This window comes from Rhinoraja longicauda, chromosome 15 (assembly GCF_053455715.1).
Source record: "Rhinoraja longicauda isolate Sanriku21f chromosome 15, sRhiLon1.1, whole genome shotgun sequence".
NCBI lineage: Eukaryota > Metazoa > Chordata > Chondrichthyes > Rajiformes > Arhynchobatidae > Rhinoraja > Rhinoraja longicauda.
The window spans coordinates 37,503,116-37,529,505 of NC_135967.1; the positions used below are offsets into that span (position 1 = coordinate 37,503,116).

The 26,390-nt window shown below is 43.0% G+C and overlaps 1 protein-coding gene across 1 annotated transcript in view; it reads right to left on the minus strand.

Annotated features, from left to right (window-relative positions):
* Positions 1–26,390, minus strand: part of LOC144600419 (uncharacterized) — a 74,181-nt gene that overhangs the window by 24,503 nt on the left and 23,288 nt on the right. The window contains exons 4-11 of the mRNA XM_078412009.1: positions 23,099–23,186; positions 21,257–21,359; positions 19,452–19,533; positions 13,642–13,860; positions 10,626–10,871; positions 7,034–8,689; positions 5,657–5,752; positions 2,482–2,529 (exon numbers count right to left, since the gene is read on the minus strand). Of these exons, the coding sequence (XP_078268135.1) occupies positions 2,482–2,529; positions 5,657–5,752; positions 7,034–8,689; positions 10,626–10,871; positions 13,642–13,860; positions 19,452–19,533; positions 21,257–21,359; positions 23,099–23,186 (2,538 nt within the window). The remainder of the gene's footprint in view (positions 1–2,481; positions 2,530–5,656; positions 5,753–7,033; positions 8,690–10,625; positions 10,872–13,641; positions 13,861–19,451; positions 19,534–21,256; positions 21,360–23,098; positions 23,187–26,390) is intronic.

Genomic DNA, 26,390 nt, shown 5'->3' on the forward strand with positions numbered 1-26,390 from the left:
ATGTTGGGGGAGTCCAGAACAAGGGGCCACAGTTTGAGAATAAGGGGTAGGCCATTTAGAACGGAGATGAGGAAGAACTTTTTCAGTCAGAGGGTGGTGAAGGTGTGGAATTCTCTGCCTCAGAAGGCAGTGGAGGCCAGTTCGTTGGATGCTTTCAAGAGAGAGCTGGATAGAGCTCTTAAGGATAGCGGAGTGAGGGGGTATGGGGAGAAGGCAGGAACGGGGTACTGATTGAGAGTGATCAGCCATGATCGCATTGAATGGCGGTGCTGGCTCGAAGGGCTGAATGGCCTACTCCTGCACCTATTGTCTATTGTCTATTGTCTATTGCCTTCCGAATGTCCCCTGATGTGATAGGTAACTCATCTACATGAGAGACGTATAACAAGTCCTCTCTGTTTGGGGTAACCTCCGATTCCAAAGGTAATCTAGACATGGCATCAGCATTGCTGTGCTCGGCTGCCTTACGATACTGAATATCATACTGGTATGCAGACAATATCAATGCCCATCTTTGCATTCTGGCTGCTGCCAGAGTTGGTATGTGCACTTTTGGATTTAGGATCATTGTCAACGGCTGGTGATCTGTCTCGATTACAAACCTTCTACCATACAAGTATTTGTGAAACCTCCTAACGGCAAAAATCAATGCAAGATCCTCTCACTCTATTTGCGCATAATTTCTCTCACTGGCATTAAGTGTTCTAGACGCAAATGCTATTGGCCTTTCCTCTCCATTTTCTAACACATGAGAGATCACAGCACCAACACCGTATGGTGAAGCATCACATGCTAACTTCATTGGCTTATTGACATCGTAATGAACAAGCATTGAACTCTCTGCCAACTGAGCTTTACATGACTTGAAAGCTTGATCACATTTACGTGTCCACTTCCATGGTACATCTTTTCTCATAAGCTCATTCAAGGGATGTAAACAGGTGGACAGATTTGGCACAAACTTCCCATAATAATGCACTAATCCTAAAAAGGATCGGATCTCAGATATGTTTCTGGGAGTGGGCGCATTCTTGATCCCATCAACTTTACCCTTGGTGGGGTGTAGACAATCCTTGTCTATCTTATGACCCAAGTGCTCTACCGAGTTCTGAAAGAACTCACATTTCTGTGTCTTCACTCTTACATTATGTGTTTCAAGTCATTTGAGTGCCACTTCCAACCTTTCATCATGTGTCTGCCTGTCAGGGGCTGAGATGAGGATGTCATCCAAGTAACACACCACACCTTCAATTCCCGCTAGAATTTTTTGTCATTACCCCTTGAAAAATCCCTGGGACCCATTTCAGTGAGAAAAATTGCTCTTTTCCTAGTTTGAGTTGCTTCATTCAACCGTCTTGATTCTGCATCAGAAGCTTCTACTTCAGTGATGTTATTTGCAGCAAAAAACATCTCTAAATGTTCGATGTACGCACTGAACGTTTCCCGGCTTTGCTGGAACTCACCCAATCTTCCGATATATCCACTGGGCACCACTATTTTAGATTTTTTTTAAACAGTCTCACAGAATTCAACTTTGTGACCCGATTTCCAGCTTTCCTTGACACCAAAAGTTATACAACCTTCTCCGTGCCTCTGTAGAATTCCTTATCTACACAACAAGTAAAGCTGGGGAATCGACGATCCCACTCTCATCGCCAATTTGTGATATCTTGAGCTCAAACACAGAATAACAAGTAACTCATGGCTGCACAGCTGCACTGTGGTTTATTCAATCATTTCCAATCCTCCAACCAAAGGTGGCGCAATTACAACTTCAAGAGCTTGGAAAAGGAAATGGAAGAATGTTGACCATCCAGTCAGCAGCTGGTATTTCTAGATCAGGAGACTGAAATCAAAATACAGAATACAGAAAAGTTGCCTTAATTTTGGAAGAGCTCAGTGCTAATTAACAGGCAACATTGCTAAACTGGTCATGCCCAAATGCAGTGAATTGGAACTCAGACAATCCAGTCCACGTGAGAAGCAGACAGAAACAATTCCAAGCCTCACATCAGTCTGAAACATACTGGGAATGGTTCCAAAACTTTATAGACTCACCAATGATCTGTGAAATTGAGAATTACGTCTTCATATGATCCCAGTTCAAATAAAATACAAGCCCCGTAAAGACAAATCGAAGAGAGAAAAAAAAACCCACTGGCTTTGGAATGCTGCCAATCCCGCAATGATTTACTGTTATGAAATTTATAACATTAGATTAAATAGACTGCAACTGAAATGTCTATTGTTGTGTTCATATCAGGAAAAAAATTAATTATTGTTTTGAGGTTTTATCTTTATTATTTGGAGGGTGGTTCTGAACGACTTCTTGAAGTGGAGGAAATGGAGCACGTCTCAGATGCCATTTTCAGGTTCAGCTGAGAGAAAACCACTGCAGAAAGCCACAGTGTGCAACAGAATTGGAAGTAAGACACACACAGAACTTTTCTACAAGTACGGTTTTCATTCTTAATCTCTCACCATCGCCTTTTGTTTCGTTCTCCTGCATCGAGGGAGTGATTGTTTCTCCTGTAAGAAAATAATGAATTGAGTTTGGCCAGTTTGTGAGTACATTCACCAAGTTGGCAGATGCGAAAGGCAAATGTAATACCCTCCTATCAAATGAATTAAGTGAAAGATACAGCATGGAAACAGGCCCGATCGATAATCCATGCTGACCATCACACTAGTTCTATGTTATCCCACTTTTGCATCCATTCCCTACAAACGAAGGTCAATTTACAGAGGCCAATCAACCTACAAACCCGCATGTCCTTGGAAGGAAACCGGAGCACCTGCAGGAAACCCACGAGGCCACAGGGAGAACATGTAAATTCCATACAGACAGCAGCCAAGGTCAGTACCCAAAGCTAGATTTGAACTCAGGTCTCTGGTGCTTTGTTGCAGCTGTTATACCATCTGCGCCACTGGGCCACTCAGGAAATTTGAACCAAAACTAGAAAATGTTCAAAATACTCCGTTAGGCCAGAGAGTACTTGTACAGAGAATATTTCATCTCCTCTTCTGTTTCAGAGTTCCATTGAGAGCAATCTCTTCATGACTCCCTTGTCTACATTTCTGGCCCCATCGACCCTCCCCATTGCATGGTACTTTCCAGTGCAGCCACACGAGGTGCAACACCTTCCATGTTACCCCTTCCCTTCCCGCCAAATGGGGCCAAAACAAATACTTTGCAGCTATTTGCGATTCATAAGCATTTCTTCCTATCTAGCAGGCTAGATCTTTATCATTGCAGATGGGGTGATCACTTTGTGAAACACTTGCACTCAGGCCCGCCGGGCATGACATTTCAATTCACAATCTCCCCTGTCCACCCTTTTAAAAACTTCTTACACTTTGCATCTTTCACGGGTCAGTACATTTCATTGATGGCATGATCTCCACTGAAATTAATTTTTGCACTTATGAAGTTGAAATAGAATCAGAAAAACTGCAGGTTATTTTTCTTTACATGGTTACAGTAGGTGTCACAACAGCAGAAAAGAAGAAAAAGGCATAAGGAAGGGAAGAGAAAGGAGTTTTTCCCAGGCACAGAACTCAGGCAATAGCTACTCTGTCCAGAAACTTTTGTCAAACACATGCACAATGTGCTGACAAAGGTGAAATACCAGAATAGATCTTCAAGCCAAATTAGGAAACCTCTTGTCCAAAATGATGGTCAACCAAGCTTAAAAAGAGAAAAGTGGTTGGCATTATCAACTCACTGACTCACTGCATTTCAGTTCAAAACATCTGTCTCTCATGAGACTTCATATGTTCATAATTGATAGAAGCAGAGTTAGGCCATTCAACCCATCAAGTCTACTCCGCCATTCAATCAAGGCTTATCTATCTTTCCCTCTTAACCCCGTTCTCCTGCCTTCTCCCCATAACCTTCGACATCCGTACTAATCAAGAAACTATCTATCTCTGCCTTAAAAATATCCATTGACTTGGCCTCCACAGCCTTCTGTGGCAATGAATTCCACAGATTCACACCTTCTGACGAAAGAAATTCCTCTTCATCTTCCTAAAGTAACGTCCTTTAATTCTGAAGCTATGACCTAGATTATCCCACAAATAGAAACATCCTTTCCACATCCACTCTATCCAGGCCCTTCACTATTTGGTAAGTTTCAATTAGGTCCCCTCTCTTTCTAAACTCCAGTGAGTAGAGACCCAGTGCCGCCAAACACTCATCAAATGTTAACCCACATCCCCATCAACTTTGACTATTTGGATTTTCTGTGCTTATTTTTCCACCGATCAAAGATCACAGTTCCAAGTTCACAGATCAACTGATTCCAGAATCAACTTCTGTTTACATAATTTACACTTAATCTTTCCTGTTCTCCCTTACCCATACCTGTAATAAACTATCCACATATACATGATTCAGTTATTTCATTATTTTAAAAGGATCGTAATCTTAGTTTGTGCTTCTCCAACTAAACCAGATAAGTTCTGCAAGTCTGCTCTGATAGCCACTGTGCATTAACATCCACATCAACCACACTGGCATCTTATAAACGCTTTCAGTGACTTTATATAAATCCCCCTCCATTCCACCCCACACTATAGACAATAGACAATAGACAATAGACAATAGACAATAGGTGCAGGAGTAGGCCATTCAGCCCTTCGAGCCAGCACCGCCATTCAATGCGATCATGGCTGATCACTCTCAATCAGTACCCCGTTCCTGCCTTCTCCCCATACCCCCTCACTCCGCTATCCTTAAGAGCTCTATCCCACTATGTGGGAAAATGAAAACTGGATGCAGAACCTTGAACACAGGCTTGTATATGTATAAAGGAAAGGATGGTACTCCTTTTATATTTAGCTATTCCAAGATTCCATGAGCTTTCTCAACAGCCTTGTGAACAAGAGTTTGGTGAGCCAAGCACTGTTTCTTTGTCCACCCAGAAGCCTTTAGCACACAAACATGAGTTACTGTGCTCTCCATTTAGTTCCAGACATGTTGCACTGAGTTTAGTATATTGTCACATGTACTGAGGTGCAGTGAAAACTTTTATTGGGTGATAACCAGTCAGCAGAAAGACAATACAAGATTACAATCGAGCCATCCACAGTGTATAGAAATATGATAAAGGGAATAACGTGAATAACGTTCAGTGCAAGATAAAGCATTATCATGCTCATGATTGTGAACTCGTTTGAACTCATTAATAATTTAAATCTAATTATTATGTTCATGTAGGTAAACAGAGCAACCAACTTTACATTTTGCATACCATGATGCAAAACAAATGCTGCATTAACAGACGGATCATTGTTCAGGTGCGATTTTAACCTTATCCCCATTTTCCCCACTTGAGTTGAAGTTAAAGAGTCAATTGCTCTATTTAGAAATGGACCACAGAGATTTCCACTGCCTTGGCCAAAATCAATTGCACAACCATTGCCACCAAGTCAGATTTTAATCTTTTCACTCGCTGTGGGATTTTACAGTATGCAAATTAATTTGTTCCCTTAACCTTGGCTATAAGAATAACTTAATTTAACCCCAAAAGCATAGTGCAAGTCTGCATATCCTGAAGCAAAAATACAGCACTATTTCCTTCGTATAAAATGTCCGTGAAACTTAAAATCGCCAAATGAAAACGATAAAGTTAAATAAAATGTTAAAACTTACTGTCTAGAGTAGAGTTGAGGTTGTCCATACTCTTCGCATTAGCTTTCCTGGCTCTGGCTAAAGCCCTCATTACAGGAGACAACCCATAGGTAGATCCTGAATCAGATTAGAACAATATTATAAAACACACGGACAACACTGGCAGGAAATCAAACTCGTGCTCTGACCTCCAGAGAGAGAGATTGAAGCAGGGCATCTCATTCAGTAGAGAAAACTTGCAGAAGGATGAAAGAGGCCTTAAGAAAACCCTTAAAAGGAGTAGAAAGTGGGAAGAGGAGAGTAAAATCCAACTCCAAATCACTCAAATTTCTTGCCAATTCCTACGTTTGTTTACAGTATGTTAGCAAAAGCACATTTTGTTCTAAGTATTTGTACATCACAGTCCTGATTTGTTCAAAACTTGAACAGGGAATTCTTTCAGCCCAATAAACCTCAAAAACAAAAATCTGATCCACCAAGCCTGAGCAGATCAACTTTATCGTTTCATTTTTAACATAGTCTCCATTCTGTTGGTTACATAGAACCATAAAAAATAGGTGCAGGAGAAGGCCGTTCGCCCTTCGAGCCAGTTACACCATTCAATATGATCATGGCCGATCATCCAAAATCAGTATCCCGTTCCTGCTTTCTCCCCATATCCCTTGATTCTGTTAGCCCTAAGAGCTAAATCTAACTCATACCATATAATACCAGAATATTTCATTGCCAATCCCCATTAATATTTCTCACGTCAGCCCCTGTAGTAGTGGCTCTGTTACCTTTAATCTGTTACTTTAACAGTTTCAGTGGAGAAAACTTGCAGAAGGAAGAAAGCAGCCTTAAGAAAACCCTTAAAAGGAGTAGAAAGTGAGAAGAGGAGTTGAAATCCAACTTCAAATCACTCAAAACGTATAATTGAATTGAATCATTGAACCACTGAAGTTTTAAAACTGACTTGTGCTATTACAATCCTTGCCTTGGTGGACAATCTGTTTTTGCTATCTATCAATTCAAATTTAAAGTTAAGAAATATCCTCCCCCAAAAGAAATACATTTCTTAACATTTTCTGTCAATTCTTTATACTGAGACTAATGTTTCTTTGTTCATCCTCGCTCCTTCCCAATTCACAGGTTTGGTTTTGTTTAATCAAATCAGTTTTCACATACTTAAACATGACCTTTTTTAAACAATTCAGAGCCGATATGGACAAGCAGGAAAAACAATTAGTAATGGTTTGCAAATGGCAACAAAGCAGAGTTTTTGTATGAGAATGCATCCAAGAATTTTAGAGCATTATTTTAACATTCATAGTGTGTAAATTAGTAGCAGTTATATAGCAGGATTTTTAATATTAAACCTTTGAGGAGAGATAGGCAACTAAATATGAAAAATCAAACCTGATTCTATCGTCTGAAACTCATTGTTACTCTCCGAATCATCCACACAATGAACGACTTTTGAAGAGTGCTTCTTCTGATTTCTGGGATTTCTGGTGTTTGCTGCTTGGCTTGGTAGGTCATCACCGTTGTATGTATCACTGAGGCTGAGAGGCTTCTTATCCACAATGAGCATGCTGACTGGGCATTGGAGTTCTTCTATAGGCAATGCTTGCACTTCTACATCTCCCGAATGTGCCTTCTTATAGTGTGCTGTTGATTCTTCACTTACATGTCTTGGCATCATGGCCTTATCAGAGTTCCTGATGGGCTCACATTCAGCTATCTCAATAGCTGGTGACCGTTTCACCAGGTCTTCCACCTGGCTCGTTGGAGACCTGTCGACCCATTCATCCTCTCCCGGGACCGTTTCTGGTTCTAACATGGGCTTTCTGGACACAACGTTTGTTGTGGCTTCCTTTACTGTTTCCTTTGGAAAAGCACGGCACTCTTCTTGGAGGTTTATTGTGCCACCTTCCAAGGATGTCCCGATCTCGTGCTTGTGACTACTGTCAGAAGGTCTCAGGCTCTCCTTGCAAATGTCCTCATCGGCCTTTATCGCAGTGGGTTGCATCGTGGGTGCTGGGTCACACGAGGCTGCTTCAGCTGCCAACTTCATTCGCTTTTCATGTATCTCCTTTCTCACGTTCTCTTTCGGTGGGAGAACCTCCTCTTCCACGGTTTGCTCCATGACATCAAGAGAAGCTCTTTGATTATTTTTCGTGACGGGCAATGATTCATCCAAACTGGAGTTGCTGGACAACCTTATGGCTGTGGGTCTTGCATGTCCTGTGGATTCCAGAACAACTGAATCTTTTACCTGATCATCACTGCTATGAGTTCTTTGGACAATTGTTTTGGATGCTTTAGCAACCATGGGCGCATTTGCTTCTGGGTCTTTATCCCAGTTAGTCCCCGAGGCATCATTCTTCTTCAGTTTGATTGCTGTTCTGGTTCTCGGAGTGGGAATTGGGGCCAACTTGCTGGTTCTGGCCAACTGCACAACATCTTCCTCAGAGGAATAAGGACCTGACAAGTTTCCCCCTCCCTCCGACTGAGACGGGATTCTGGTGGGGAGACTTTCCCTGCTCGGCAAATCGGACTTTGATTCAGCCTCTGTGGAGAGTTTCATTTTGGTCGAACTGCTTGTGTGATCTAGTGATCTAACTTTTCTGAACGGAATTTTGGAGGTATCGTTGTTTCCCTTACTGGAATCAACTTCTTTTTCCCAAAAATGCTTCAGGTTTTTAAAATGGCTGGGATCAGTGAGTGCTTCCTCTGCAGGATGCTCATTGCGTAAGGCACTCATGGTGAACATGGTGCCTGGATTAAGACCTTCCTCTCCCTCGTCTTGAGAGGACGATGACTGATACTTAGCTATTCTGGAAGCAGGTTGGAAGGCAGCCTTTCCTTGGTCAGTCATTCTATCAGATCTGTTCTTACCTGGCAACTCTTTACTTGGTTGCTTCATATCTTCACTAGATGCTTTTGAATTTTCACCTGCTGTTCGTGAAGTATTTTTAAGTTTTGGAATTTGCGATGTTGGTGATAGATCCGGTCTTTCAAGTGGCTGGTGGTCTTCGTTAGCAATGGCTTCAGGCAGTCGTTGCGAACCAACTGCATAAGAAAACAAGATCCGATTAATGACAAATCAAATCACTGGAGGGTAAGGTTACACTAAAGTGAACAGAGTTGATGATAAAGCCACCATATTAAAGTGGCTGTGACAAGGTATTGGCTCAATTGGGTCTATTTCAACACAAGACCGTGAAATCAGATTTCCCAGAAATCTGGCCTTGCTTCAATTCAAAGCAAAGTTTCACATTCTATCTTTGGGCATTTCCCTAAAGGAAAAAGTCAGGCTGTGTGAAATAAATTATGTTTACATATGTATTTTCTTTATCTCAGATAAAGACGGGTCAGGTATTTCTCAAAAGTAATTTCCATTTTTAAACCCTTACCCATGCAGGTCAGAGACTAATAATCCTGCAGCAATGCCTCAGCATCGGGCACTCCAAAGCGATTCCACCCACCTTCTCCACTCAGTGCAGCTCCAACAGAACTCTAGAAGCTTAACATCATCCAGGACAAAGCAGTCTATGTGAGTAGTACTTCACCAACTATCCAAAACATTAATTCTCTTATAAAAGATGCAGTGCAAACCTTCATCAGCTCGACTGCGATGCTGACCTCACATCTATCTCAAAGGAGACCTTTGGACTATCTTTAATCAGACTTTATCTTGCAGTAAATATTGTATTCTTTATCCATTGTCTATGCACGATGGACAGCTTGATTGTAATCATGTCATCATTCTTTGACTGGATAGCACGCGAACAAAAGCTTTACTTTAGACTTTAGCGATGCAGTGTGGACACAGCTCCTTTGGCCCACCGAGTTTGTGTCGACCATTGATCACCCCGTACACTAGCACTATCCTACACTCTAGGGACAATTTTACAATTTACTGAAGCCAATTAACCTACAAACCTGTACACCTTTGGAGTGTGGGAGGAAACCGGAGTTCCAGGAGAAAACCCACATGGTCACAAGAACATACAAACTCCGTACAGACAGCACCCATAATCATGATCGAACCTGGGTCTTTGGCACTGCAAGGCAGCGACTCCATCCTTATGCCACTGTGCAACCCAAAAAAGCTTTTCACTGTACCTCGTTACACATGACAATATAAACAAAACTATCTACAAGAAACACTGCAGTTACTATACCAGCCAGCACCACTTCCTAAACCTGGGTTCACTACCACCAACGTTACTCCACCAGATTACTCCAACAGCACCCAACAAACCTGTGACCTTTATCGTCAATGAAGAGGGTCGCGGGCTCATCAATTGCAGAGTTCCATGTGCCTTTTGCACTTTGTGGTAAAAAAAAAGCATGTCTTAGTTGGAATACATAACCCTTTTCTCATCATTAGTGTTTCTAAATCCCGGAATACTATAAGACCAGAAGACATAGGAGCAGAATTAAGCCATTTGGCCAATCGAGTCTGCATTATATTTTACCCTCTCAAACCCATTCTCCTGCCTTCACCCTGTAACCTTTGATGCCCTTACTAATGAAAAACCTATCCATCTCTGCTTTAAAAATACCCAATGACTTGGTCTCTTCAGTCGTCTGTGGCAATGAATTCCACAGATTCACCACCCTCTGGCTAAAGAAATTCCTCCTCATCTCCATTCTGAAGGCACGGCCATTTATTCTATACCCATCCACTAGCACTATGGATGGATCTTCATTAAGAAAATGGCATCAGTTCAAGATGGTGGCTCATCACTAGCTTCCCAAAGACAATTAAGGATGGGTGATAAAGATTATCCTTGCCACTGATGGCAGCACAGCAAAAAAACAAACCCCATTTTAAATAGTTACAAGCATCCTTGATTAGTACAGGTGTCAGAGGTTGTGGGGAGAAGGCAGGAGAATGGGGTTAGGAGGGAGAGATAGATCATCCATGATTGAATGGCGGAGTAGACTTGATGGGCTGAATGGCCTAATTCTACTCCTATCACTTATGATCATACATTACCTGGCTCAGGAGCAAGATCTTCCAGTATCTCAGCAGAAACATTTTCACTTTCCTTCCATCGGTTTTTCCGTTTTGGAATGTGGGTAATGGTCGAGGAACCCGTTTTCTTTTTGTCACCATTTGCTGAGATCTGGTAGGTTGGTGCGCCTTTATAGCGAACCGCCACAGTCTTCTTTGGTTTTTGATTGTCCAGGACATTCTCCTGCACTGGAGACGGTACAGTAGTGGCTGCGGAAAGTCCGAGACCTGCAACGAAAATATGGCATTCCATTAACTTCCATAACTTCCATAACTTGGCGGAAGTGGCGGCGCCTAACGGCTGCCGCTCGCTAGCAGTCTGTTCGTCTTTTTTCCTTTTTTTTTGTTGTGTGTCGGTGTTGGGATGGTTTTTGTATTATTTTTTTTGGTTGTGTATGTGTGGGGGGTGGTGGTGTGGGTGGGGGGGTGGTGGTGTGGGTGGGGGAAACTTTTCTCTTCCTCACGGCGCGGGGTGCGGCTCGGCTGCGGGGCCTAACATCGCCCGGTGCGGCTCGGCCGCTGGACTTTACATCGCCCGGTGCGGCTTGGCCGCTGGACTTAACAGTGCCCGGTGCGGCTCGGCCGCGGGACTTTTCATCGCCCGGTGCGGCTCGGCCGCGGCACTTTACATCGCTGGTGCGGCTTGGCCGCTGGACTTAACAGTGCCCGGTGCAGCTCGGCCGCGGGACTTAACATCGCCCGGTGCGGCTCGGCCGCGGGACTTTACATCGCCCGGTGCGGCTCGGCCGCTGGACTTTACATCGCCCGGTGCGGCTTGGCCGCTGGACTTAACAGTGCCCGGTGCGGCTCGGCCGCGGGACCTTTCATCGCCCGGTGCGGCTCGGCCGCGGGACTTTACATCGCTGGTGCGGCTTGGCCGCTGGACTTAACAGTGCCCGGTGCAGCTCGGCCACGGGACTTAACATCGCCCGGTGCGGCTCGGCCGCGGGACTTCACATCGCCCGGTGCGGCTCGGCCGCGGGACTTTTCATCGCTGGTGCGGCTCGGCCGCGGGACTTAACATCGCCCAGTGCGGCTCGGCCACGGGACTTAGCTGCGCAAGGCTTGGTCGCGGGGCCTTTCATCGCCCGGCTCGGCCGCGAGACGTTTCAGCGCCCGGTGCGATTCGGCCGCGGGGACTTCCATCCCCCTTGCGGGGACTGTGTGGGTCGGTCGGGGACGAGCTGTCTGTCCGTGGGCGTGGGGAAGAGAGTGGAAGTTTTGTTGCCTCCATCACAGTGAGGGGGTGTTTGGAGTCACTGTGATGGACGTTTGTGTTGGGGTTATGTGTCTTGTGTTCTTTTTTCTATGACTGCTATGTAGTTTCGTTCGGTACTTCGGTACCGAATGACAAATAAAGCTCTGTTATCTGTTATAAAACCTTCTCAGTTCACAGAATTGCAATGCAATTTGACTTTCAGTACTGAAAGAAACATGGATCTGAGATGACTGGCTGGATGATTCGACAATTGAATTGTATCCTCTCTACTTCAACTGAAAAGAAGATCTACCTCAATACACGTTGGCAGAACTAGTTGATGAATCATTCCAGTCTTAGCAGGAACGCAAAATGGCAAACGCATAAGGTCATAAGTGATAGGAGCAGAATTAGGCCATTCGGCCCATCAAGTCTACTCCTCCATTCAATCATGGCTGATCTATCTCTCCCTCCTATTCCTCCCTCATTCTCCTGCCTTCTCCCCATAACCCCTGACACCCATGCTAATCAAGAATCTATCTCTGCTTTACATTGACGGCCTCCACAGCCCTCTGTGGCAATGAATTCCACAGATTCACCATCCTCTGACTAAAGAAATTCCTTCTCATCTTCAATTCACTCAAAGAGTTGGCACGAGTCTCAGAAGAAGTGAAAACCGGAGAGTCAGAAGCAGTCAAGAGGGAGGAGAGTGACCCATAGAGCAGCTCATCTGTGGCCTTTCCAAAACATGGGGTCTGTGGATTAGACAGACCAAACCTTTGCTGTACAGGGCTGATTTACAGATTTGCCGTAAAGAACAACAATTTCCACTGTTCCACTTTTTTTGGTTTGGAGATACAGCGTCAAAACAGGCCCTTCGGCCCATCGAGTCCGAGCGGACCAATGATCCCTGCACACTAACACTATCCTACACATTAGGGACAATTTACAATTTTATCAAGCCAATTAGCCTACAAACCTGTACGTCTTTCGAGTGTGGGAGGAAACCGCAGTACCCGGAGAAAACCCACGCAGGGCACGGGGAGGAAGTGCAAATTCCGTATACAAGCACCCCTACTCAGGGTCATACTCAGTATGGCAGCAGCCCCATCGCTCTGCCACAGTGCTACCCACTATTTGAGTAAAGCAATGAATGGACAATAAACGCAGATCGAAATGGAACTTGTACAAGACGTAGGTGAGGCCACACTTGGATTATAGTCTTCAGTTTTAGTCACCGTGATACAGGAAATTAAGCTGGAAAGGGCACAGAAAAGATTTACAAGGATGTTGCCAGTACTCAAGGCACGGGCTATAGGGTTGAGCAGGCTAAGACTTTATTCCTTGGAGTGCAGGAGCCTGAGAGCTGATCAAATGGAGGAATATCAAATAATGAGGGGAATAAATCAGATGAATTCATAGTCTTTTTCCCCAGAGTAAGGAAATCAAGAAGTAGAGGACATAGAATTAAGGGGAAAGATTTAATAGGAACTTGAGGGGCAACTTTTTCCACACAGAGGATGAGCTGCCAGAGGAAGTAGTTGTGGCAGGCACAATACATTTAAAAGATACTTGGACAGGTACATGAATAGGAACGGCAGAGGAATATGGGCCAAAAGCGGGTAAATGGAACTAGCTTAGATGGGACATTTTGATCGGCATGGATGAGCTGGGTCGAGGGGCCTGTTTCCATGCTGTATGACTCAATGATTCTAGTCTTCTGCCTCAAAAATTGTCAACAAAACACATCCTCGGGATCTTCAAGTGCAAGAAGGATTTCAGAACTACAAAGACACTCACCGTTCAGATTACTGTGTTCCGATTCTTCTGGAACCTTCCGTGCTTCTTCTGTAAACTCTAAATGGTTCTGCGCTCTCGGAATCCGTGTGTGGCTATCTACTGAAGCGGAGGCCAGGTTCTTGCTCTTAGTACACAGGTTGGCTTGGGTCACGTCAGGCTGGGTGTATTGAACCCTGGCTGGCTTGGTTGGCCTGGAATCTGTAGGAGTTCCGTGATGACCTGTAATAGGGAATCAGTAACTCAATCCATCCAGCAGTCCGCTTGTAAAACAGCCTCAGGTTCCCAGAACAGGCAAGCATACATTCTAATTTTAAATACATTTTTTTCAAGTGGCAAAAACCCCCCAGATATTTTGAAAAAATATCAGAAGTAGTTCTGCTGCAAAAATTTCTGACTCAATTTTATTTTCTCCATTTTATAGGATTGAAGCACTGCCAAGATCTGCAGTTACTTTGCATTTCTTTGATTTCCACGTTCTCTCCCCTGACCTTCTGCACTAAGCTCCCGGGAAGATGTGCTGAGAGTAATGTAAAGTGCCTTGGACCATTTAGTGTGCTTGGTCATTTCGGTACCACTCTGGTTCCAGTTCAAGTTTCATCCTGAGGTATTGACCCAATTAATCTGGAGCACTTGTGTGCCAAATAATATTGTGCAGTGCACTAACCCCAGACTTGATTGTGGGATTGTTTCTGCAAAATTTAGATACACAGCTGAAAGGCATTCTCAAAGAATGAAGCTGGATCTTGGTGTATGGTTAGATATCAGAAGGGTGAGCTGTCAGAGAACTGGAACCAGAGTTAATAGAGACCTACCGTGGGGATGGCTGCGATTTAGATATTATTATTTATACAGCGAAAAAAAACCTTCACCAAAAGCAGTAAAGTTTTTAAGAAAGAAGGAAAGGGAGGCTGAATTGTATATAGATGCAATGAGGATGAGAAGATGTTCTGTGCAGAAGTCAAAGGAGGACTTTGGACAAGAAGTTAGATAACGTTTTGCTGTTTATTTCAATGCTGTGAGGCATTTTCCACTCGGTGGTGCAGCGGTAGAGTTGCTGCCTTACAGCGTTTGCAGCGCCGGAGACCCGGATTTGATCCCGACTACGGGTGCTGTCTGTACAGAGTTTGTACGTTCTCCCCGTGACCGCGTGGGTTTTCTCCGAGATCTTCAGCTTCCTCCCACACTCCAAAGACGTACAGGTTTGTAGGTTAATTGGCTGGTATAAGTGTGTAAATTGTCCGTCGTGTGTGTAGGATAATGGTAATGTGGGGGGATCGCTGGTCGGTGCGGACTCAGTCGGCTGAAGGGCTTGTTTCCGCGCTGTATCTCGAAACTAAACTAAGCTGTGTATTTAAAATTGTACTTTGGATGAAATTAAATGCCACAGCAACAATTTCCGCTGTACTATAAAAACACAGTTGTCTCGAGAGATGAATAAGAGTTGTTCCTAAAACAACATGTGCTAATATCCCTTGCAACACCTTAAGAGAAGGACCACACAGGAAATACCATCACAAACATGACTCTTGCCAATGAGTGCCCAATGGTTTTCCAGAGTGACACGCAACTATCAGATATGGTAATTATGACCCTTTACTTAAAATACATTTTCAGTTATGCAAAGCTCAAATATATCCACCATCCCATCTTTGACGTTGTTCTTAATTTTCCCTTCCTTCTTTTCTATGATTTCAAGTGTTCTGTCTAAACATCTCCCCCTGATCAAACGCTTCTAAGTTCAGAAGTTATAGGAACAGAATTAGGCCATTTGGCCCATCAAGTCTACTCCGCTATTCAATCACGGCTGATCAATCTTTCCCTCTCAACTCCATTCTCCTGCCTTCTCCCCGTAACCCCTGACACCCGTACTAATCAAGAATCGATCAATCTCTGCCTTAAAAATATCCATTGACTTGGACTCCACAGCCTTCTGTGGCAATGAATTCCACAGGTTAACGACCCTCTGACTAAAGAAGTTCCTCCTCATCTCCTTTCTAAAGCTACGTCCTTTTATTCTGAGGCTACGGCCTCTGGTTCTAGATCCTCCCACTAGTGGCAACATCCTCTCCACATCCACTTCTGCCCAGTTCATAGCTATCTCTCTGACTCTGTTACTCCATAATGCTTCCCTATTACTCTGCGCACAGCCAAACCAATCTCCGGCTACTTTTCATCTTATACTACTAACTGTTTCTTCCTTGTTCACCAAAAAAATGCAGCAAAGGCGCTTTTAAATTCCGAACTTCCTTTTTGGTTTTCCATTCACCTAGGAGGAGACCTTACCACCTAAGGAGCTTTCAGACTGTTCAAAATGTCTTTGTAACCTTGCAAACCTTGCACCTCGTCTCCAGTAAAAGGTGCATTCATCTTGGTTGGTCTCTCTAGTGTGGGCCCCATCCTTGCTCATGCGAGTTCAAGGCGTCCCCTCTTAAAAACATTCTGGTCAGAAATGGTTTTACTATCCATCAATAAATCCATTGCAGCAAAGCTTCACTATCACATGCCATATGAAAGGCGCTGAACTATAACTAATTCTACATCAGAAGAGGACCAAGATATACATACAGATAAAGCCCACTCAAAATTAATGAAAATTTATAGCATATTATTTGGATTGATTAGTGTTGATTAATTCAAATTGTGAAGTAATTCAATGTATTAAAGTTTGAGAGCAATGGATACATCAGTAGACTATGCTATGAATTCAGTAACTATGGAGTAGTTCAACGTATTACTCTTATAACTACTCACCACTTAAGTGGACCTGCTCTAAGGCATTGCCATTTGGAGCTGCTGATTCCCCAGTTCTGCACAACTCTTCTGAAGTACCCACAGAATTAATTCTCCTTGGTATTCGAGAAACATTGGAAGTAGATTTTATCAGTAATTGGGTGGAGTTGTCCGAACGGCTGTCTGTCCGGTAGATTTGTGGATGCTGAATACTTATACTCCTGCTTTGCCTCTGCCATTCAGAAATAGGCTCAGATATCGGAGAGGATACATTAGGTTCTGCGAAATCTCTTTGCTGGCCTGCAACATTTCGAAAGGTTATCAAAACTTAAAAGATTTATGCCAAGATGAGGCGACGTGACCTTGATTTAAAATAGGCCACGTTCAGATTGCCAAAAAGGCTCTTCATTGTCTTAATCAATCCACATTATAAAGAGTTTCCCAATATGATTATAATGGAACAATATTCATGTAAGGAGGAACACTGAAACAAAACACCTTGCCCATAATGGTAAACACCTTGCCCTTTCTAATGGTACGTCCTTTTATTCTGAGGCTACGGCCTCTGGTTCTAGATCCTCCCACTAGTGGCAACATCCTCTCCACATCCACTTCTGCCCAGTTCATAGCTATCTCTCTGACTCTGTTACTCCATAATGCTTCCCTATTACCCTGCGCAAAGGGGTAGGCCATTTAGAACGGAGATGAGGAAGAACTTTTTCAGTCAGAGAGTGGTGAAGGTGTGGAATTCTCTGCCTCAGAAGGCAGTGGAGGCCAGTTCGTTGGATGCTTTCAAGAGAGAGCTGGATAGAGCTCTTAAGGATAGCGGAGTGAGGGGGTATGGGGAGAAGGCAGGAACGGGGTACTGATTGAGAATGATCAGCCATGATCGCATTGAATGGCGGTGCTGGCTCGAAGGGCTGAATGGCCTACTCCTGCACCTATTGTCTATTGTCTATTGTCTATAAACACCATTCTGTTATTGTTTTCTCAATTCCATTCAATTTTTCTTGATTCCTACCTCTTTAAACTCATATCTAACAAGATTCAATTGATCCCAAGGGACACATCAGATAGCATAGAAAACAAAAAGAAAACCAAAACACATCATTGTGGATCATTGTGGATCAATTCTGAAGGGGATTTCAGACTAGGTTGATTGTATTTGGTGAGGAAGCAAAAGGAATGCAGAACAGGGAGGAGGAAAAATCACTGAATCACATAATTTACTAGTTAAAAAAACACTGGCTGAATGAGGGGTAGAGAATGAATCCTTCGATAATGAATCCATACATTAACCATAGAGCCCATTGTGACTGAGCTGTAACCCATAACATGATCACAATCTCCCTCACTATAGATGGTGCCTGATTTGTTAAGTATTACTTAAAATTTGTGCTTCTTGCTTTCTGGCAGGCAGCCAGTGACAATTATTGTGATTGGCCACCCACCCAGTTTGGTGGCATCACAACTGCAAGGGTTAAGCAATGACTGACTCCAACAGACATTAAAAAGAGGAAGTTCTCACCGCAGAGATTCTTTGATCTTTGTGGGGAGTTTATTTAACATCAGTGGGAAGCTCTATCACTTCCCACTGACCGCAAATCCTGGGCCACAGCTTTGAGAATACAGGCACCTCGCGTCTTACGCAGGGGTTACGGGCTTGAAAAACAGTGCGTAAAGCATAAGGCGCGCAAGTTAAACATATGCCAGGCATGGCATGCGGCGATGATGCCAATAGAAATAAATGAGGGTAAATCATATCATACAACATTATAAACCTCACTCTTCCATCTGTACAATGCTTTACTTGAAATGCCTGATGCTAACTATCTGAGCATAAAACTGAGAAAATTACCCATTTAAGCTCCATAATTGGATAGATATATCCCAAGGCAGAAACATTTAAATGTACAACTTACGCTGCAGGCAATCATTTGAGTTTTCTTGTCTGTTATGCAAAAGTGAACCTACAAGATAACTGAATGCTGATGCGCAGGTTGGTCAGGTATAAATTTGAGTGCTTTACTCCGAAAACAGGAGCACGTAAATAAAACTTTGGTAGTAATTAGACAAGCATATTACTCTAAAAACGGGCAAGTCAAGCACGCATAAAACATGAGATGCCTGTATTTCAAATAGGCAGCTCCTTCAAGAGGCAAGAGTGTTTAATTGTCATGTGTACCAAAATGGAACAATGAAGCCCTGGAGTATTTTCTGTACTCATTGTATAGAAGATTATGTGTTTATGTCCAACAGGACTAATTGCACAAGTATGCATCAATTAGGAGACTATCTTGTTGTTTTAGCATGTATACTTCGATCTACTACATGTAGGTCAAAAGGCTGACAATATATGGCCTTATTAGTTACCATATTACAACAATCAGTGAAGCAGCAACTATACAGTTTCAACTTGGATGCATCCCAAAACAACATGAATCTATAAGAAATCTGATACCAGAATGAACAGATAAGCAATTAATCTGGATCTGTAAATGAAGCTACACAAGAGTGGTCTGACACTTCTATTATACAATGCCAAAGTGGTCCAGCCAGTAGATTTGAATTCTTTCTGCATGAATAGGCATTTAATGGAAAGCAAGATAACATTGGCCAGAGTAGGTGAATCGAGGACCAGAGAAGATAGGATTAAGGTGAAGGGTAAAAGATTTAATAGGAATCTGGGGGTAACTTTTCCACACAAAGGGTGGTGGGTGTATGGAACAAGCTGCCAGAGGAGGTAGTTGAGGCAGGGACTATCCCAACATTCAAGAAACAGTTAGACAGGTACATGGATAGGACATGTTTGGAGGGATATGGACCAAAAGCAGGCAGGTGGGATTAGTGTAGCTTGGATGTGTTGGCAGGTGTGGGTAATATGGCTGGATGAAGGGGAGAAAGTGGAGCTTTCTTGTATAGCATTAGTGGTGTGGTAGAACAGTTGGACTCAATGACCAATTTTTCTGCTATAAATTCTATGCAACTGCACACATCATGAGTAATGCGACTGTCAGGACTCTCTGGTGTGAATTAACCTATACGTACAATATACTGCCCATGACAATATACATATCTACCCTTTTTGAGTGTTTCGGGAGCAACTTGTATAGTACTTGACTCATCGCTGCTGCTTTCCGAAGAATCGCTTTGTGACGTGCTCTAAGGAACAAAGAGAAAACAAGCATCAAATTCAGGCTCCACGTTACAACAGTAACCACATCAACCACATCACAAGGAAGAGGAGTTGTGTATTTGGAAACAGGTCCGTATGACTATTTTTGTAATGCAAAGCTGCATAATTTGTGCATGAAATGCACGTTAAAAAAAAAATCTTATTTATTTACTTTTTTTCATATAAATTTCATAAGAGGTCATTTTATTCCATATCCATGGTTTCCTTCATTAACCTTAGAAACTTTGAGTTCTTCCCACCTCCTTTATCTCACATCTATAACTCTGACTCATGAGAGGAATAGATCGGGTAGATGCACAGAGTCTCTTGCCTGGAGTAGGTGAATCGAGGACCAGAGGACATTGGTTTAAGGTGAAGGGGAAAAAAATTAATAGGAATCTGATTGGTAACTTTTTTACACAAATGGTGGTGTGTGTATGAAACAAGCTGCCAGAAGAGGTAGTTGAGGCAGGAACTATCCCAACATTTAAGAAACAGTTAGACAGCTACGTGGATAGGATAGGTTTGGAGGGATAAGGCCCAATTCGAGGCAGGTGGGACTAGTGTAGCTGGAACATGTTGGCGGTGTGGGCAAGTTGGGCCGAAGGACCTGTTTCCACGCTGAATGACTATGACTCTATGACCCATTTATGCATCTGAGTTCAGATCACGTTGCCCCATCTGTTCTTTATCAAGAATTGGTGTTTTGAGCAGTTTGATACTAAGTTTACATTTTTTAATTTTAGGCAATTGTTTATAGATTTTATACATGACGCACATGGTTATTTAACAGTCCCTAAATCACATATAAAGTTAAAAAAAACTCAAAACCAGTAAAAAAAAATTCAAGAGACAAAAAATTATGAACTATTGACATAAGGAGCAGCCATTTGATTTACTACAAAAGTAACAGGCTAAAAGAGTTATATCCCTGGGTGATGGAGCAATGGTCTGGGTACCACAATTGATCATTTCCCTTGCAAATACATGGAACTGCAGATGTTGATTTACAAAAAATGACACTCAGTGGGTTAGGCAGCAGTCCCGGGGAACATGAAAATATGATATTTTGGGTCAGGAACCTTCTTCAGACTGATTGTAGGGGAGGGGGAAGAAAGCTGGGAGAGAGGAGGGGCAGGACAAGGTGTGGCAGATAATAGGTGAACACAGGCGGGGGAGGGGTTTGATAAGCAGATGGTCGGACATAACCTAGAGATGAAAAAACAGAGGGTATAAGACAAAAGGATTGAAGAGTTCGGTGTTGTGAAGCCAGAGTAAGGAATGAAGGTGGAGGTAGAGGGGGAGGGGAGAAATAGGTGTGAGTCTGGATGGGGACATGGAAGGGGGGGGGGAGAGAGGGAAAGGGGAGGAGGAGTGGAGGGGGTTGTGGGGGCTCATTTCTTTTGATTGAAGAAAGTAGACCAAGAGAATGGATAAAGAATGTGAGGGTGTTGTATAAGCACAGGTTTAGCTCATCTGGAATGTTCCCCTTCCTTATCCCCACACCTCCCATATTACTAATTCTTGGCAAAGATAACCATTTTGGGTGCGGTCACAGAAAATTGCTAGAATCTATGAAAACAACTACACGTTTTGAGCTGAGGCTAGAAAATCGAAAATAGTGATAACTATGCGAGTTTGCTATTAGAATGGAAGATCATTTGCAAATTTCACTACTGAGTCTTTGCATTCCAGCACCATCATATTTACCTGAACTTCTTGTCCGAAGGTTGACCTTGGTTTAATTTGTTGTTTTGCTGTGATTCTTTTTCCCTCACCTGGAGATTCTTCAGTAGTTTCCTCAGTTGAAACGCTAATAAAAAATAAACAAACGCATATATTTAGCCCTGATGTGGTGACGTGGTATATACGATTATGAGATGCATAGATTGGGTAAATAGAACCTTACCCCTGTGGTGGAAATGTCAAAGACTTTTTTAAGGCAAGAGGGGGAAAATTTAAAGGAAATATGCAGGGCAAAACACATAGGGTGTTGTGGGTGCCTGGAACGCATTGCCAGGGGGGAGGGGGGGGTGGAAGCAGATACGAGAGTGACATTGAAGAGGCTTTTAGATAGGCACACAGACATGTAGGAAATGGATAGGGCTGACGTGCAGGCAAAGGAGACTCATTTGGCATCACATTTGGCATGGATTTTGTGGGCCGAATGCAGGCAGGTGGGCCTAGGTGAGACTGTGCTTTAATGGCACTTACATTTACTCAGTTCCCCTACAACGAGGAACCTCCTGCAGCATTAAATCGCATTATTATAGAAGAGTAGTAAGAGGTCATATATTGTTCTCAAGCTCCCCATTATTTCTTAAATTGACAATTCTGTAAAACCAAATTAGGTTCCAAAAATAGTCCTGCAAAGGAACACATCCTTTCCCAGGTTTTGACAAAAGAGTGTGTCGACACTCAAAGTTTCTTCCCCTTTGAATTCTTTTCTAAACGTAAAGGGCACAAAATAAAAAATAGCAACTTTTTTTAAAACTTGAAAGTCCCCCATTATTAAGAGAAACTGAACAAAGGAGCCCTGGGTTCTGCAAAAGGTCAACATGTAGGTAGAAAACTGGGCGAAACCAAATAACTGGGTAATTGACCGAAGGAAAACAAGCTTGTATGCTTTTAAATTGCGTCATGAGAATAGAGCTTGTGATAATTGCCCTTAAATATTGACATAGAGGCCCATGTTATCAAGGCTGTGCATATGTACCAAGGAGTGCTATGAACAACCTGTGTTGGTAAAATTACCTTCACTCTCTTTAGCTCAGCAGGAATTGTCCATCAATGGAACAGTAAATGACAGAAATGTTAGTGAACAACAGAAATGTATTAGAATCCTCAAAAAAGGTAGATATTTAGTAGAAGCTATAAAATGGAAAATAAACTGTGATAACCGCTGGGGTTTGCTAGTAAAATGGAAGATCATTTACTACTGAATCATTATACTCCAGCACTATCTTGTCTGCCTGAACTCAGAGTCATAGAGTCATACAGCATGGAAACAGACCCTTTGGCCTAACTTGTCCACACTGACCAACATGTCCAAACTACACTAGTCCCACCTCCCTCCGTTTGGCCCATGTCCTTCTAAACTATCCAGGTACCTGTCTAAATGTTTCTTAAACATTGCGACAGTACCTGCGAATAGTAACTTCTTGTCCAAATTGTTGACTTTAGTTCAATTTGGTGTTTTGCTGTGATTTTTTTTTCTACCTCACCTTTAGGTTCTTCAATTTCTTGATCTGGTATGAACATTGACTTCTCCAACTTTAGATAGTTCTTCTGTCCCTCTCTTCTTCCCCCCACCCCCCCGCTCCCCCCCCCCCCCCTTCCCAGTTCTCCCTCTAACTTCCTGTCTCCACCTATATCCTTCCTTTGTCCCGCCCCCCTGACATCAGTCTGAAGAAGGGTCTCGACCCGAAACGTCACCCATTCCTTCTCTCCTGAGATGCTGCGAAACCTATTAATTAATCATCTTCCCCTATTGCATATTTACGTTGAAATCACAGAAAGTGATTGGGGAACACGTTAATTGAGAAAACTAACCTTGTACTTTGGTATTTTGACCCCTGAGACCATATTCGACTCGATGGAGCTTGATGAACTTGCTGTAGTTCAGTCTTTTCAGTAGTCTCTGGATAGAGAGAAAAAAATAAAGCATTTAAAAGGAAAGATGGCTATTTGTTCAACAAAAACCTATGTAATGATTCCAAGTAACGTTTTATACCTTCTCCCTCGTCGCATTTTACAATTTCAGGATCAATAATGATTCCAAAGTATTGGAATACTTAACTATTGGAATACTTAAGTATTGGAGTATTAAACAATTCACGATTTGCATTATTCACAAGGTGAAGGTTTGCTTCTATAATTATATTGAAAGCTCTCCTACACAAGGCCTTCATTGGAACTAATTGTGTTGGGAGGTGGACTGAAACCAGACTGAAATCCAATCTGTTGACTGAAGGGGGTAATTGCCACCTTGTTGCTAAAGAGCATGAAAAATTATAAAAGCTTATTAAAAACTAATATGTAACCAGGTTTTTTAAGCACTGGTCAGACCGCGTTTGGGGTATTGCGAGCAGATTTGGGCCCGATATCTGAGGAAGGATGTGCCGACATTGGAGAGGGTCCAGAGGAGGTTTACTAGAATTACCCCAGGAATGATTGGGTTAACATACAATGAGCATTTGATACAAATACAAAACAAATATAAATCACCTTTATTGTCATTCAAAAATAAATTTGAATGAAATGTCGTTGCCATGCAGTCTTGACAGTAACGAGCACAAGACACACAATTACATAAGTTTAACATAGACAACCATCACAGTGACTCCTCCAGGCACCCCCTCACTGTGATGAAAGGCAAAGAAAAGTCTTATCTTCTCCTCTGTTTTTCTCCCGCGGTCAGACAGTCAGACTGCTGCTTCAAGGTGACCGTGGCTCCCGATTTTTGAAGCCCCCACCGGGTGATGGAAGGTCCCGCGGTCGAGCCGCACAGGGAGGCGGAAGGTTCCGCAGCCGAGCCTCGCAGGGCGGCAGAAGGCCACGCGGCACTGGACCTGCACTCGCTGGAGTTTAGATGAGGGGGAACCTCATTGTAATTTACTGAATAGTGAAAGGCCTGGATAGAGTGGATGTGGACAGGATGTTTCCACTAGTGGGAGAGTCGAGGACTAGAGGTCACAGCCTCAGAATGAAAGGGCGTACCTTTAGAAAGGAGATTAGGAGGAATTTCCTTAGTCAGAGGGTGATGAATCTGTGGAATCCATTGCCACAGAAGGCTGTGGAGGCCAAGTCAATGGATATTTTTAAGGCAGAGATTGATAGATTCTTGATTAGTACAGGTGTCAGGGGTTATGGGGAGAAGGCAGGAGAATGGGGTTGAGAGGGAAAGATAGATCAGACATGATTGAATGGCGGGGTAGACTTGATGGGCCAAATGGCCTAATAGACTATCTATTAAAAATAATAGATAGGGTCTCTGAAGAAGGGTCTCGACCCGAAATGTCACCCATTCCTTCTCTCCCGAGATGCTGCCTGACCTGCTGAGTTACTCCAGCATTTTGTGAATAAATACCTTCGATTTGTACCAGCATCTGCAGTTATTTTCTTATATTAAAAATAAGTATTCCCATGCAAGGAAATTATTTTAACATTGTACCGAATGAGCAGAAGATGACAATGAGGAAGCAAGGGAGAAGACAGCACATGAAAGAAACATTTGGAAGTATTGTGGTGTAGAATGATAACAAGGCAAAAGCCTTAGAAAAATTGGTCCTGAGATTTCATAGAATTTACAGACAAATACCCAGCAATCATCTTACTGTTGTACAGCAGCTTGACCAGGGCATTATCAAACAAACTTTAACCTCAAGGTACAAGGGGAGATACCAATGCAGGTGGACAAAAGCTTGGTTGAAAGATTAAATTTAACGAGGATTTAAAGGCCTTGGGAGAGCTGGAAGAATTTGGATAAGGCCATCTGGGCAACGGTTGCCATCAGTGGAACAAGAATGTGCATGGGATTAGATGTTTGGAGGAGATTATACAGCGAGAGGGGCAGACAGAGCCATGGGAGGATTTGAAAACAAGCAGGATAGTGTATTTTAAGTGCAAACCAGAGACGTTGCTGACCCAGGAATCGATATGGATCCATGAGCACAGAATGGTGGGTGAACATGAACCATTGAGTCACGACAGAGAACAACATTAATTGACAATGTTAAGTACATAAAAGTTATGAGGTGGAGAATCAGACAAGAATGTTGGAAAAGTTGACTTCGAGCGGAACTAAAAGTAAGCTAAAAGAACTAAAAGATGTGCCGGTTGGTGGGGTAAATGGTCACTGTAAATTGTGTCAACTGTAGGTGGGTGATGGAGAGGGATTACTGGGAGCATGGGGAGAATTAAATGGGATTGGTGTAAATGGGTGCTTAATGGTCAGAAATAACTCAGTAGGCCAGAGGGCTTGTTTTCATGTTGTATACGCTATGATTCTAAGACCAGTGGAAAATATTTAAGCCAAGATAAACAGAAGATATACTCGGCAATGTTTGTTGCACAAGCATAATTGTGTGAACCGCTGCAGTATACACACGTACAAAACAAGTTCCTGGCACTGGGGCCACAGGATCACTGATTCTGCTTCATTCCCTCAACCACTACATCAAGACATCAGGTATCATATTCTGCCTCAGTCTCACCCTGCACTTTAGGAATTAGCTTAAACTTCATTTCAGCTTATTATTATATAACTAAAACTTCCTCGGTTTAGAGATACAGTGCGGAAACAGGCCCTGTGACCCACCGAGTCCGCGCCGACCAGCGTTCACCCCGTGAAGGTGGAATCTCATGTGGATAGGGTGGTGAAGAAGGCGTTTGGTATGCTTGCCTTTATAAATCAGAGCATCGAATATAGAAGTTGGGATGTAATGTTAAAATTGTACAGGGCATTGGTGAGGCCGAATCTGGAGTATGGTGTGCAGTTCTGGTCGCCAAATTATAGGAAGGATGTCGACAAAATGGAGAGGGTACAGAGGAGATTTACAAGAATGTTGCCTGGGTTTCAGCACTTAAGCTACAGAGAGAGGTTGAACAGGTTGGGTCTTTATTCTTTGGAGCGTAGAAGGTTGAGGGGGGACTTGATAGAGGTTTTTAAAATTTTAAGAGGGACGGACAGAGTTGAAGTGGGTAGGCTTTTCCCCTTGAGAGTGGGGAAGATTCCAACAAGGGGACATAACTTTAGAATTGAGGGACAAATGTTTAGGGGTAATATGAGGGGTAATTTCTTTACTCAGAGGGTGGTGGCTGTATGGAATGGGCTTCCGGTGGA